This window comes from Scyliorhinus torazame, chromosome 3 (assembly GCF_047496885.1).
Source record: "Scyliorhinus torazame isolate Kashiwa2021f chromosome 3, sScyTor2.1, whole genome shotgun sequence".
Lineage (NCBI taxonomy): Eukaryota > Metazoa > Chordata > Chondrichthyes > Carcharhiniformes > Scyliorhinidae > Scyliorhinus > Scyliorhinus torazame.
In genome coordinates, this window is record NC_092709.1 from 261,461,812 (window position 1) to 261,473,934 (window position 12,123).

Below are 12,123 nucleotides of genomic sequence, written 5' to 3' on the forward strand. Positions count from 1 at the left end.
CGATTTCTCTTTTTTTTGTTACGGGGGGTGGGGTTATTGTTTGTAAGGAAGAAAAATTGTGTTAAAAAACTTTGATAAATATATATTTTTTTTAAATGACTCATTTAAATATGCATATTTGGACCTCACCCTCGCTGGTTGAATCTCGCGAGATACTTTGAGCATCGTGAATTTTAGGAAAGACCTCTTGCGAGATGAGATCAACAGTCTCGTCCCGGCACCAAGGTGGGGCGGCGCGGCCGCTAAATCGCATCAATGTTTACACATCTATTTCAGAAGTGATAAATGTATGACATTACCATCGTATCCCTACCAATGGAACACCTCATAAAATGGTGAAACATCACACGTTCATCAATTCAGTTGACGATCAATGATACCAAATAAAGACCACAGAGATATGGAAGCTGCTATTGAGTTGCCTCAAATGACTTCTGGGCACTTGTTGATTACAAGCATGCACTTGCATACTTGCTTAGAAGAAGAAGAATATACCTGTAACCTTATTTAAAAATTATATTTACTGCATAATTCCATCAAATTTTAATTATATTGACTGTTTATATTCTGAAATGGACCAAGAAAGCAAAAAGAGTTATTTAGAATGCTAGTTTCTCTCTGGTCTCTTCCCTTCTCCCTAAACCACGCATGTCTTTTCGAGTGGACGCCCACAATTCAATTTTATTCCCACTCAAGGAGTTGATGATCAAATGTCAGTAAAATAAAGTTTCATAGAACATTAATTATGAAATTGAAAGCAATAAATTTCACAAAGAGTACTTAATAAAAGTATCTGTGATGTTCTTTGTGTTGCTTATTTCTGGATAGTTGGCATAGTGTTCACAAAGACCACAAAATAGCTTGAACTTAAATCTATAAATTTATTAACACTACTAATTTGGATTCAACCCGTACTAAAGACATTTAAACTATGCTCACCTACAGCTAATCTTAATACTGATATAAACTACGATCTGCTCTCACTTACACTATCTGTACTTTTGACTCTGTCTAGCTAACTCCTGCACACACTCTCCCACAAGCCTTACTGTAGCTCCCTCTAGTGGTTACTCTCGACATTTAATTAACCCTTACAGTTCTTACAGTTATGATATTACCACAGTACCCATTTAAATGTGTCAAGCAGCATAGTTCATGAATAAAACCTTTTTTATGCCTTCTGCTAGGGAGCATAGACCGGGCCACCAGTGAAGGGGTGAGGACCAGGCCTTAGCTAAGGAATTGGGTTTAACAAACAGCGGGCGGATCAAACAGTATGAAAATTGGTGTGATTCCCACCAGCCCTGTCGGCACGATCCGGATCACAATCTTTAGACACCTTGAGAAAAAACTATTTCCCCACGTGAAAAACACCATGCCTAAGGCTCTCTCTCACACACACACTCATACAGCCACGTGCATGCACGCACATATAAACTCACACATATGCACATAGAATCGCACACTGAGACCGTACATGCACACACAGATTCTCCGATGCTCAGAGACTCGCACACACCCCCAGTCATTCCTGGGCCTACCCGACCTCCAGCTGCTTTGGGTTAACCCGGCCTCCAGCCACTTACGGGCCATCTCAAACTCCAGCCATTCCTGGGCCTACCCACCCTACCGTTGCTTTGGATCAACCCGACCGCCAGCCACATCCGGACAGATCCAAGCTCCTGCCATACCCGGGCTGGCCTGACCCTCAACTAATCCGGGATGATCTGACCTCCATCTGCTCCCAGGCCAACCCGATCTCCAGACGCTCCTGGCCTAATTTGCTGCTAATAGGCTTGGCAGCAAGCCTAACAGTCATAAAGTGGGAGGGAATCAACCTCTGATTGCATAAGCGGATCTTTGTAGATCTTTAATAATAATAATCACTTATTGTCACAAGTATGCTTCAGTGAAGTTGCTGTGAAAAGCCCCTAGTCGCCACATTCCGGCGCCAGTTCGGGGGGACCGGTATGGGAATTGAACCCGCGCTGCTAGCGTTGTTCTGCATTACAAGCCACTGTGCTAAACCAGCCCCACTTTAATTCCACTTACCCGAAGAGTAAGTCTGCAGGCTGGATACAGATGCTTCGGGGGCTGGTGTAGCAGACGGCTTGGGGATTGGACAAGCCTGCCCTAAACAATACAAAGAATAAACAATCTGTTCCCAAGCCACTGCCATTTTTGTTCTGAACTGGGTGTGAAAACTATGTGAAATTTGCTTCGTAATGAGTAGAATCTTTACTGTCTTTGTGAGAATAAAAGGCAAGAGACTGCATAAGGTGTAGATTTTACTATTTAGCAGGAAAACTGACTTTTCAGTTCGCGTTTGTTTTTCTTGACTATGTTCTGTTATGGAATAAGATCTGTAGATGTTTGTAATATCTTTCCTCTGTTAGGTTTAAATAGGTCTGATGAGAAAACAAGCTCCAGACTGACTTTGGGTGAACAAGCTGTGTCTCTCCGGGATACCCAGGAAAGAATTTTTGCTCTTCAGCGTATCACAATGGCAATGCAAATTCTTTTAGCACATACCATGGTTATGAAAGCTTTATCGTTGATTTCTGTAAGGTACGTCAGAAATGAGACTAATTTCTCAGTAACCCTGACTGTTGAAAATAATAATTGCCTTAAGATCATAAATATTTAATCAGTGAATCAATTAAACAACATGATGGAAGGGATCTTCAGTCTGAAGATGGGACATAGTCCCCACAAGGTCTGTGGTGGTCATTTCTACCTGTCATGACAGATGCATCTGCGGCAGGTAGGCATGGGGTCAAGTAGCTTTTACCTATTGTTGGTTCTCTGACCACCTGCTGCAGGCCCAGTCTGGCAGCTATATACTTCAGAACACAGCCAGCTCTGTCAGTAGTAGCGTGTTGGAGACACTCTTGGGGATGGACATTGAAGTCTTCCACCCCAGAGTACATTCTGTGCGCTTCCTTCACTCCATATTTCTTCCAAGCCATGTTCAACATGGTGCAAGACCGAATCATCAGCTGAGGGTGGGCGGTAGGTGATAATCAGTAGGAGATTTCCTTGCCCATGTTTGGATGAAGGAACTGAAGCTATGGTTGCTAAATTTGCTGACATCATAAAGATAGGTAGGGAAGTAATTTGTGAAGAGGACGTAAGGAGGCAATAAAGAGACACAAGTCGGTTAAGTGAGTGAGTAAAAATCTGGCAAATCGAGTATGATGTGGGCAAAATGGATGTTGGCAACTTTAGACTGTGACCTTTCTCCTCCCATCTTAGTCCCTCTTTTTTTAAAATCCTGTTCATTTTTTGCCTTTGCAACATCCCTAGGTTAACAGGCCATCTGTCTCTTGTTAATTTTGCTACATCTTTATTGTAATGCCTCCAGGTACAGCGTAATATCCGCTGAAGGGTCAAATGGATTTGAAACTTTAAATCTGGGCACGGTCCAAATGCCATGCTGTGACAGCTGCATGCCTTGGTGCCACTGGGCACCTTGGCAGTGCCACCTGGGTGCCAGCCTGGCACTGCCAAGGTGGCATTGCCAGGTGGCATGGGGGGATTTGGTATTTGGTGTTCTAGTGCATGAGTCACAAAACGTTAATGTGCAGGTAGTGGAGAAGCTTTGGGGAGTCGGGACATGAACTACTCAATGCAGAATACCCAGCCTCTAAACTTTCCTAGTAGCCATAACATTATTTATGCAGCTAATCCAATTTGAGCTTCTGGTTGATGGTGACCTCTTTCCCTCCCCCACCCACCAAGCTGTTGTTAGTGGGGAGCTCCATGATGACAATGCCATTGAATAGCAAGGGAAGGTGATTAGGCTGCCACTTGTTGAGGTATTCGTGACACATTTTAAGCAAAGGTCCCATGATTGTATGAATTCTTAAATTTTTATTGGAACACCGGTGAAGAATGTGACCATTGTTACACTTAGTATTAACAAAGTATTAACAAAATCAGCTGTTAAAGTGATATGGATTTGGTAGAAAAGCAGGTACCTAATTACTTTAAAACATTGTAAAGCACAATCAAATCTAAACGTGTAGGGAAATGAAGTCACTAGTGCGAGTGGTCTGAAGATTCCCTGACAGTAACCACAATGTAGGACAAAGTATACAAGAAGAAATATTGGGTACTTCTGATAAAGGGACTGCAATAATCACCGGTGATTATAATGTACACATAAACTGTAAAAAAAATAGATTGGCAGCAGTAGCCTGGATGAGGAGTGCATAAGAATGGTTTTGAGATATTTTCTTAGAACAACACATACTGAAAGCAGTTAGGTTATATTAGACTCAGTATTGTGTAGTGTGACAGGATTAATGAATTACCTCAGAGTAAAGGCACCCCTCGGTAGCAGCGACTACAATATGATTTAATTTTGCATCCAGTTTGAAAGGGAGAAGAGTGGGACCGAGACTAGTGTTTTAAACTTTAAGGGCACAACTATGTGGGCATGAAAACTAAGCTAGCTGTAGTGAACTGGGATACTAGACTGGAGGATAGGTCAATAGAGGAGCAATGGCAGACATTTAACGGGATATCTCAGAATATTCAGAATAAGTATACTCTTGCTATGAAGAAATATTCTAAGGGGAGGACCCACCATCCGTGGATAACTAAGGAAGTTAAGGAAAGCATCAGACTTAAGGAAAAAAACGTATAACCGTGCAAAGATGAGTAGCAGGTCAGATGACTGGTTTAGGATATAAAGAATGGCAAAGAATGACGAAAAGGTTAGTCAGTAAAAAGAGATTAGTGTATGACAGGAAGCTAGCTAGAAATATAAAAACAGATCAGAGTTTCTTCAGGAATTTAAAAAGAGTAAGTAAAGTCAGTGTTCGTCCTCCAGAGAGTGACAATGGGGAGTTAATAGTAGATAATGAGGAAATGACAGATGAAATGAACAATATTTCGCTTCTGTCGTCACTAAAGAGGATACAAAAAACATCCAGTAATAGCCGATGGAAGGGAGAGGGAAATCTGGTAAAATTACAATTATGAGGGAAGCAAACTGATGGAACTCTGGCTGACAAATCTCTACATCCTGATGGATTTCATCCTAGGGTCTTAAAAGAGGTGGCTAATGAGGTAGTAGATCTGCTGGAGTTAATTTTCAAAAATCACTAGACTCTGAAAAGGTCTCTGAAAAGAATGGAAAGTAGCAAATACAAGCCCTCTATTCAAGAAAGGAAGGATGCAGACAACAGGAATCCTGCCTGATTCCTGGCATAGGGAAGATGCTAGAAAAAGACATGAAGGAGGTTATAGCTGGGCATGTCAAAAAACTAATTGGGAAGAATCGGTGTGGTTTTGTCAAAGGGAAATCATATTTAACCAATTTGTTGGAGTTATTTGAAGAAATAACTTGCGGCCTGGATAAAGGGGAACCTGTAAACATACTGTACTTAGATTTCCAGTAGGCATTTGATAATGTGTCACATCAAAGTTATTGCTGAAAATAAAAGTTCATGGTATAGGGGGTAACATATTTACATGGATAGAAAATTGCTGGCTGGCAGAAAACAGAGTATGCATAAATGGGTAACTTGCTGATTGGCAGGATATAACAAGTGGAGTCTCACAAGTGGGACCTCATCTTTTTACATTTCATATCAATTACTTAGATAAAGGATGCAAAGGCATGGTAGATAAATTTAGAAGTGACAGAAAGATAGGTGGTAAGATATGTTGTGAAAAGGCCATAAGAAGGCTGTAGACGAAAAAAGATAGATTGAGTGAGTGGGTAAAAATCTGGCAGATGGAGTATAATGTGGGAAAATATGAAGTTGTTCACTTTGGCACACAGAACAAAAAAGCAGAGTATTATTTAAATGGAGAACGACTGCAGAGGGATTTGGTGTTCAGGTGCATAAGTTACAAAAATATGCAGGTACAGCAAGTAATTAAGGTGGCTAATGGAATCCTAGTTATTATTATGAAAGGAATTGAACATAAAAGTAAGGATGTTATGCTTCAGTTATATAGGGCATTGGTGAGACCATGTCTCACATACTGTGTGCACTTTTGATCTCCTTATTAATGTAAGGATGTAATTGCATTAGAGACGGTTCAGAGGACGTTTATTTGATTGATATCTGGAGTGACTGGGTTGTCTTAGGAGGATAGATTTGAGAGACTGGGATTGTTTCCACAGGAGTTGAGAAGAGTGAAGTCACTCGATTGAAGTGTATAAGGTCCTGAATGGCCTTGGTGACGCGGAAATTGTGGCCACGATCCAATGGCCATGTTGTGCCTGAAAAGCAGCCCGCCGCAGTGTAGCTTGGCCGATAAAAGCTGGGAGACCGGGATTTCTGGTGGAGGCCATGGAGTGATCGGTCGCACACTTGGTGGCTCCCACTCAAGGTTGTATTTTCTGGTCTGAAGGACTAACGTTTTGGGTGGAAAGTGGGGCAAGGATTACCTGGAGAAGGTGTAACTCCTCTGGTGTGGATGGAACCACAAACTAGGAGTGGGTAAGAAGAAAATAGCTGCTGGAACAGGAGAGTCTTCGTGGTGCATCAAAGGATAAGATGGCGGAGGGCAAAGGGGCTGTTCTGCCCGCCCAGTGGTCAACGGAGCAGTTAGTGGAGTTTCTGAATGCTATATTCAGAGGAAGGAGGCCCTGGAAGACCTGGCCAAAGTGGTGGAGCCGATTAAAGCATGGATCGAGAGAGTGGAGCAGACGCAGGGTCCCAGGGCTGAGCGATCCAAAAAGTGGAGGAGGCGGTGGGGGAGCACGAGGAGCAATTGGCCTCGTTGGTGGCCGAGGTGGGGGTTATGTGGGAGACCCAGAAGAGGCTGAAGGAGAAGTTGGGTGATCTGAAGAACTGCTTCAGAAGGCAGAATTTGAGGATTATGGAGATGCCCGAAGGTGCGGAGGCCCGCACATTTTTGGTCAAAGTTTTGGAGCAGTTGATGGGGGAGGGGGCCTTCGCAAGGTCCCTGGAGGTTGGCAGAGCCCACAGGGCTCTGATGAGAAGGCTGCAAGTGGGCAAGCCGCCAAGGGGGATGGTGGTGCTGTTGCACCGCTTTCTGGATAAAGAGAAGTTTCTTCAGTGGGCGAGGCAGATGAGGAAGTGCACTTGGGAAGGGAATGAGCTGCGGGTGTACTAGGACCTGGGTGCAGAACTGGCGAAGAGGAGGGCTGGGTTTAATCGGATCAAGGCTGCTCTCATTAAAAAGGGGGTAAAGTTTGGAGTGCTGTACCCGGCCCGACTCTGGGTGACTTTCCAGAAGTGTGAATATTATTCTGGCATGCCAGAGGAGGCAGTGGAGTTTATGATGGACAATGGACTGGCAGGAGAAGGAGGACATTGAACTTTGGAGGAATTTGTGCGAATGTTTCTTTGTTCTCGGGAAACATTTCCCATGAAATGTTCCTTTTTGATGGCAGGATGTTTGGAAGGCAGGCCCTCCTTGGGGGATCATCATGGGTGAGTGCACCTTTTCGGCTTTTTGGGGAAGCATGGACTGGGGGGGGTGGTCGGGGGTTTTGGAGGCCTTGGGTGGGTGCTATCTGGGCGGGATAGTTAATGGGAGTGCAGGGGCAGTTGTCAGGAGATAGACGTTGGGGAGGGGAATGTGGTTGTTGCTTTGTTTGGTGGAGGGGGGGGGGGGGGGAGGGCAGTTGACAAGGGTGTGGTTGACGTCGTGCAGCTGGAAAGCGAATGATGATGGTGGACATCCGAAGGTGGGCTGCGAGGTCGCGTGAGGGAGCTGGCCCAAAAAGAGATATGGGTGATCAGCAGGGGAGGGGGGCAGGGGAGCCCCCCAACCAGGCTGGTCACGTGGAATGTGAGGGGGCTGAATGAGCTGGTCAAACAGCCATGTGTGTTCGTGCACCTGAGGAGTCTGAAGGCGGACGGACATGACCTTTTTGCAGGAGACGCGTTTGAAGATAGGGGACCAGACAATGTTAAGGAAAGGATAGATGGGGCAGGTGTTCCACTCAGGACTAGATATGAAGACAAGGGGGGGGGGGGGGGGATGTTGATGAATAAGTGGGTTTCAGGTAAGGAGGATTGTGGCACATTCGGAGGGAGGTTCTTGATGATGAGTGGGAAGCTGAAGGGGATGCCAGGCTTGGTAAATGTTTAGTCCCAAATGGGATGATGTAGACTTCATGAGTAGCTGCTGGGAAAATTCCTGACCTGGACTCGCACCGGTTGAACATGGCGGGGGAGTATTTCAATACGGTTATAAAGCCAAGTTAGGACCGGTCGAGCCTGAGGTCGAGGAAGGTGTCAGCAGTGGTGATGGAGCTGAAGGGATTTATGGGGCAGTGGGGTTGACCCGTGGAGGTTTGGGAGGCAGAAGGCGAAGCAATTTTCATATTTTTCCCATATCCGGTGTACCCCAGATTGACCTTTATGTGGTGGACAGGGCGGGGTTGGTCGACTCTGCATATTCGGTGATCATGGGGCTGGATTCTCCATTATTGGGACTATGTCCCCACGCCGGCGTCAAAACGGTGGAGTTTCATGTCAGAAAAACTGGTGTGAAAGGGCCACATACTCATAGCCCTGCAGGGGCCTAGCAGGGACCCGGCATAGATCTAGCAGCGTTTGCGGCAGATACAGGCCCCCGCGCTTCCAGGTCGGAGGCCTCACCGTACTCCATGGCGGACTCGGACCGCGGAGCTGGACCCGAAAAATAAACTCCCGATCGGCCACGCGCCCGACCCTCAACGCATGCACAAACATTTCCTGGCTGCCTATAAGGCCCCGCCCTCCGCTCAGCCCGCCCCCGACCAGGGAGGCTGCGGACTAAGTCCACAGCCGCAACGCGTGTATCCTGACCGGCTGGACCACATTCGTTCCATGCCGTCGGGACTTCAGCCGATCGGGGGCGGAACGGCCCCTCTGACAATGGCACCAGGTAGGTACGCCGCTTTTCGGGGCCCGCAGAATTGGGGAACCGGCACCGGTCCCAATTCCTCGCGGGAAAATGGATTCTCCACCCCCGTGCCAGCTGCGATTTTGGCGTCTGGGTGCGGAGAATCCAGTCCATGGCCTCCGACCACACATGCCGGACTGGGTGGATTTGCGAGTGGACCTGTGAGGGAGGGGGTGCTGCGCCCGCAGTGGAGGCTGGTTGTGGGGATGTTGACGGATGAGGAGGTGTGCGAGCGGGTGAGCGCCGCCATTCGGGGGTATATGGTGCTCAGCGATACGGGGGAGATTACAGCCGCCAAGCTGTGAGGCAATCAAGGCGTTGGTTCGGGGTGAGTTTATTTCAAATCGGGTGCATAGGGAGAAGATGGAACGGGCAGTGTTGGCAAGGCTGATAGATGAGGTCCTGAGGATGGACAAGAGGTATTTGGAGACCCTGGAGAGACAGAATTGTAGAAGGAGAGGCAGAGGCTCCAGATGGAATTCGGATTAGTGTCCATGGGGAAGGCAGTGGGGCAGCTAGGGAGGGTCAGAGGGGCAGTACATGAATACAGTGAGAAGGCGAGCAGGATGCTGGCCCACCAGCTGAGGAAGCAAGAGGCGGTGAGGGAGTTTGGCAGAGTAAAGGACAAGATGGGACAGGTGGTCTTGGATGTGGTGAGGGTGAATGGGGCGTTTGAGGCTTTTTACAGGAGATTATATGAGTCAGGGCCCTGGGCAGGGGGGAGAGAATGCGGTGCTTCATGGGTGGGCTGGAGTTTCCCAGGGTGGACGAGGAGTTGGTACAGGGATTGGGGGCCCCGATCAGGTTGAGGGAGGTGATGCAGTGTATGGGGACGATGCAGGCATGGAAGGCCCCAGGCCCAGATAGCTTCCCAGTGGAGTTTTATAAAACGTTTGGGGGGGACCTGGGGCCATTTTTGGTGAGGGCATAGAATGAGGCTAGGGAGAGGGGGAACACCCCATACACTATTGTAGGAATCCATCTCATTGGTATTGAAAAAGGACAAGGACCCAGAGCAGTGTGGATCGTACCGCCCAATATCGCTATTGAATGTAGATGCCAAGTTGCTAGCAAAGGTGTTGGCTTCGTGAATTGAGGCCTGCATCCTGGGGGTGATAGGCAAGGACCAAATGGGGTTTGTGAAAGGGAGACAGCTGTCGGCGAATGTGAGGAATCTGCTCAATGTAATTATGATGCCTCTGAAGGGGCCGGAGGTGAAGGTGGTAGTGGCGATGGACATGGATAAGGCTTTCGGCAGGGTGGAGTGGGAATATCTGTGGGACATGCTGGGGGGGTTGGGCAGGATTTGTGGACTAAGTCCAATTGCTGTACAAGGCACTGGTCGCAAGTGTGCCGACGAACCGGGTGAGTTTGGGATATTTCTGGCTGTATCGAGGAAGAGGCAGGGTGCCCGCTCTCCCCATTGCTTTTTGCCTTGGCTATAGAGCCACTGGCAATGGTGCTTAGAGCATCAAGGGATTGGAAAGGATTGTGCGGGGGGAGGGCGCGTCGAGCATAAGATTTCGCTGTACGCGGACGACCTGGTGCTGTACATTTTGGACCCATTGGGGGCATTATGGGGATTTTGGAAGATTTTGTCTGGTTCTCCGGGTACAAGTTAAACATAGGAAAGAGTTCCCGATTGAGGCTAGAGGGCAGGAGAGGAGGTTGGGGGAGCTGCCATTTAAGGTAGTGGGGGCAAGTTTTAGATATCTGGGCATTCAGATGATGTGGGATTGGGCACAACTGCACAAGTTGAATTTGAGTCATCTGGTGGAGCAGATGAAGAGGGACTTCAAGAGGTGGGATGTGCTGCCACTGTCGTTGGTGGGATGGGTGCAGACAGTAAAGCTGGTGGTGCTGCGAAGGTTCCTGTTCGTATTTCAGAACCTCCCGATCTTTGTCCCGAAGTCGTTCTTTAAAAAGGTTAACGTGCTGATCTCTGGGTTTGTTTTGTCGGGGAAGACCCCAGAGGTCAAGAGGACTTTGTGGAACGGGGGTGAGGAGGAGGGGCAAGGGGCTGGCATTACCGAATATAATGAACTACTACTGGGCGGTGAACATCGCCATGGTTACAGGGAGGGGCCTGCATGGGGGCGGATAGAGGCGGCTTCTTGTAGGGGAACGAGCTTCCGTTCCCACCGGCCACGCACTCTGTGAGCCCAGTGATGGTGTCGGCCTTGAGGGTGTGGCGGCAGTGAAGGCAGTATTTGGGACTGGAGGGTGTCTTGGTGTGGGCACCGATTTGTGACAATCATAGGTTTGCACCGGGGGGGGGGGGGGGGAAGGAGTTAGATGCGAGGGTTCGGGGTTGCAGGAGGCAGAGATCGAGCGATTCGGCGACCTGATTGTAGGGGACAGTTTTGCGAAATTGGAGGACCCAGAGGAAGAGTATGAGCTGCCCAGGGGAACGGTTTCAGGTACCTGCAGGTTAAGGATTTTGTGAAGAACAAGGTGCCGTCTTTCCTGGGTTACAGCCCTTGGGGTTGTAGGATAAGCTACTGTTGAAGGAGTGAGATAGGGGAGGGGAAGGTGTCCGAGGTCTTCAAGGAGATGATGATTGGGAGTGAGCCCCAGTGGGCGATATAAAGTGTAAGTGGGAGGAGGAGAGGAGGGGCTGAGGCCATGCGGAGGGTGAATGTGTCCTCGTCGTGTGCGAGGCTAAGCCTCATCCAGTTTAAAGTAATTCATAAGGCACATATGACGGTAACACAGATGAGTAGGTTTTTTGACGTATAGATAGGTTCTGGTGGTGTGTGGGGAGGCCCGTGAATCACGTCCACATTTGCTGGGCATGTCCAACGCTAAAGGGATTCTGGCAGGTTTGCAGACGTAATGTCCAAGGTGTTGGGGGTAAAGGTGGTCCTGAGGTAGCGATATTCGGGGTGTCGGAAGTCCAGGGGGCGAGAAAGGCCGATGCCTTGGCCTTTACCTCCCTGATAGTCCTGCGACGGATCTTACTTGGAGGGACTCAAAGCTACCGAAAGCGGGTGTGGGTGAGCGAATTTCTGAGGCTGGAGAAGGTCAAGTTGATGGGTTCACCCGGAGGTGGAAAATGTTCATTGACTTGTTTAAGGAGGATTGAGGAGTCAGCAAAAGTGGGGGCAGGGGGTTTAAATAGAGAAGGCTGGTTGGGAGAAGGTGGGGTAAGGAGTTTAAAATAGGGAAGGCAGGATGGGAGAAGAGGGCAAGGGTAGGGTTCAGGAGGTGAGGGGGGGTGGGAACCCTCCCATAGTGTGT

The 12,123-nt window shown here is 48.0% G+C and overlaps 1 protein-coding gene across 4 annotated transcripts in view; it reads left to right on the plus strand.

The window, feature by feature from the left end:
• LOC140409077 (probable E3 ubiquitin-protein ligase HERC1) overlaps nucleotides 1-12,123 on the plus strand; it is a 701,933-nt gene that overhangs the window by 440,400 nt on the left and 249,410 nt on the right. For all 4 annotated transcript variants that reach the window (XM_072497165.1, XM_072497164.1, XM_072497166.1 and 1 more), the window contains one exon: nucleotides 2,397-2,568. In XM_072497165.1, the coding sequence (XP_072353266.1) occupies nucleotides 2,397-2,568 (172 nt within the window). The remainder of the gene's footprint in view (nucleotides 1-2,396; nucleotides 2,569-12,123) is intronic.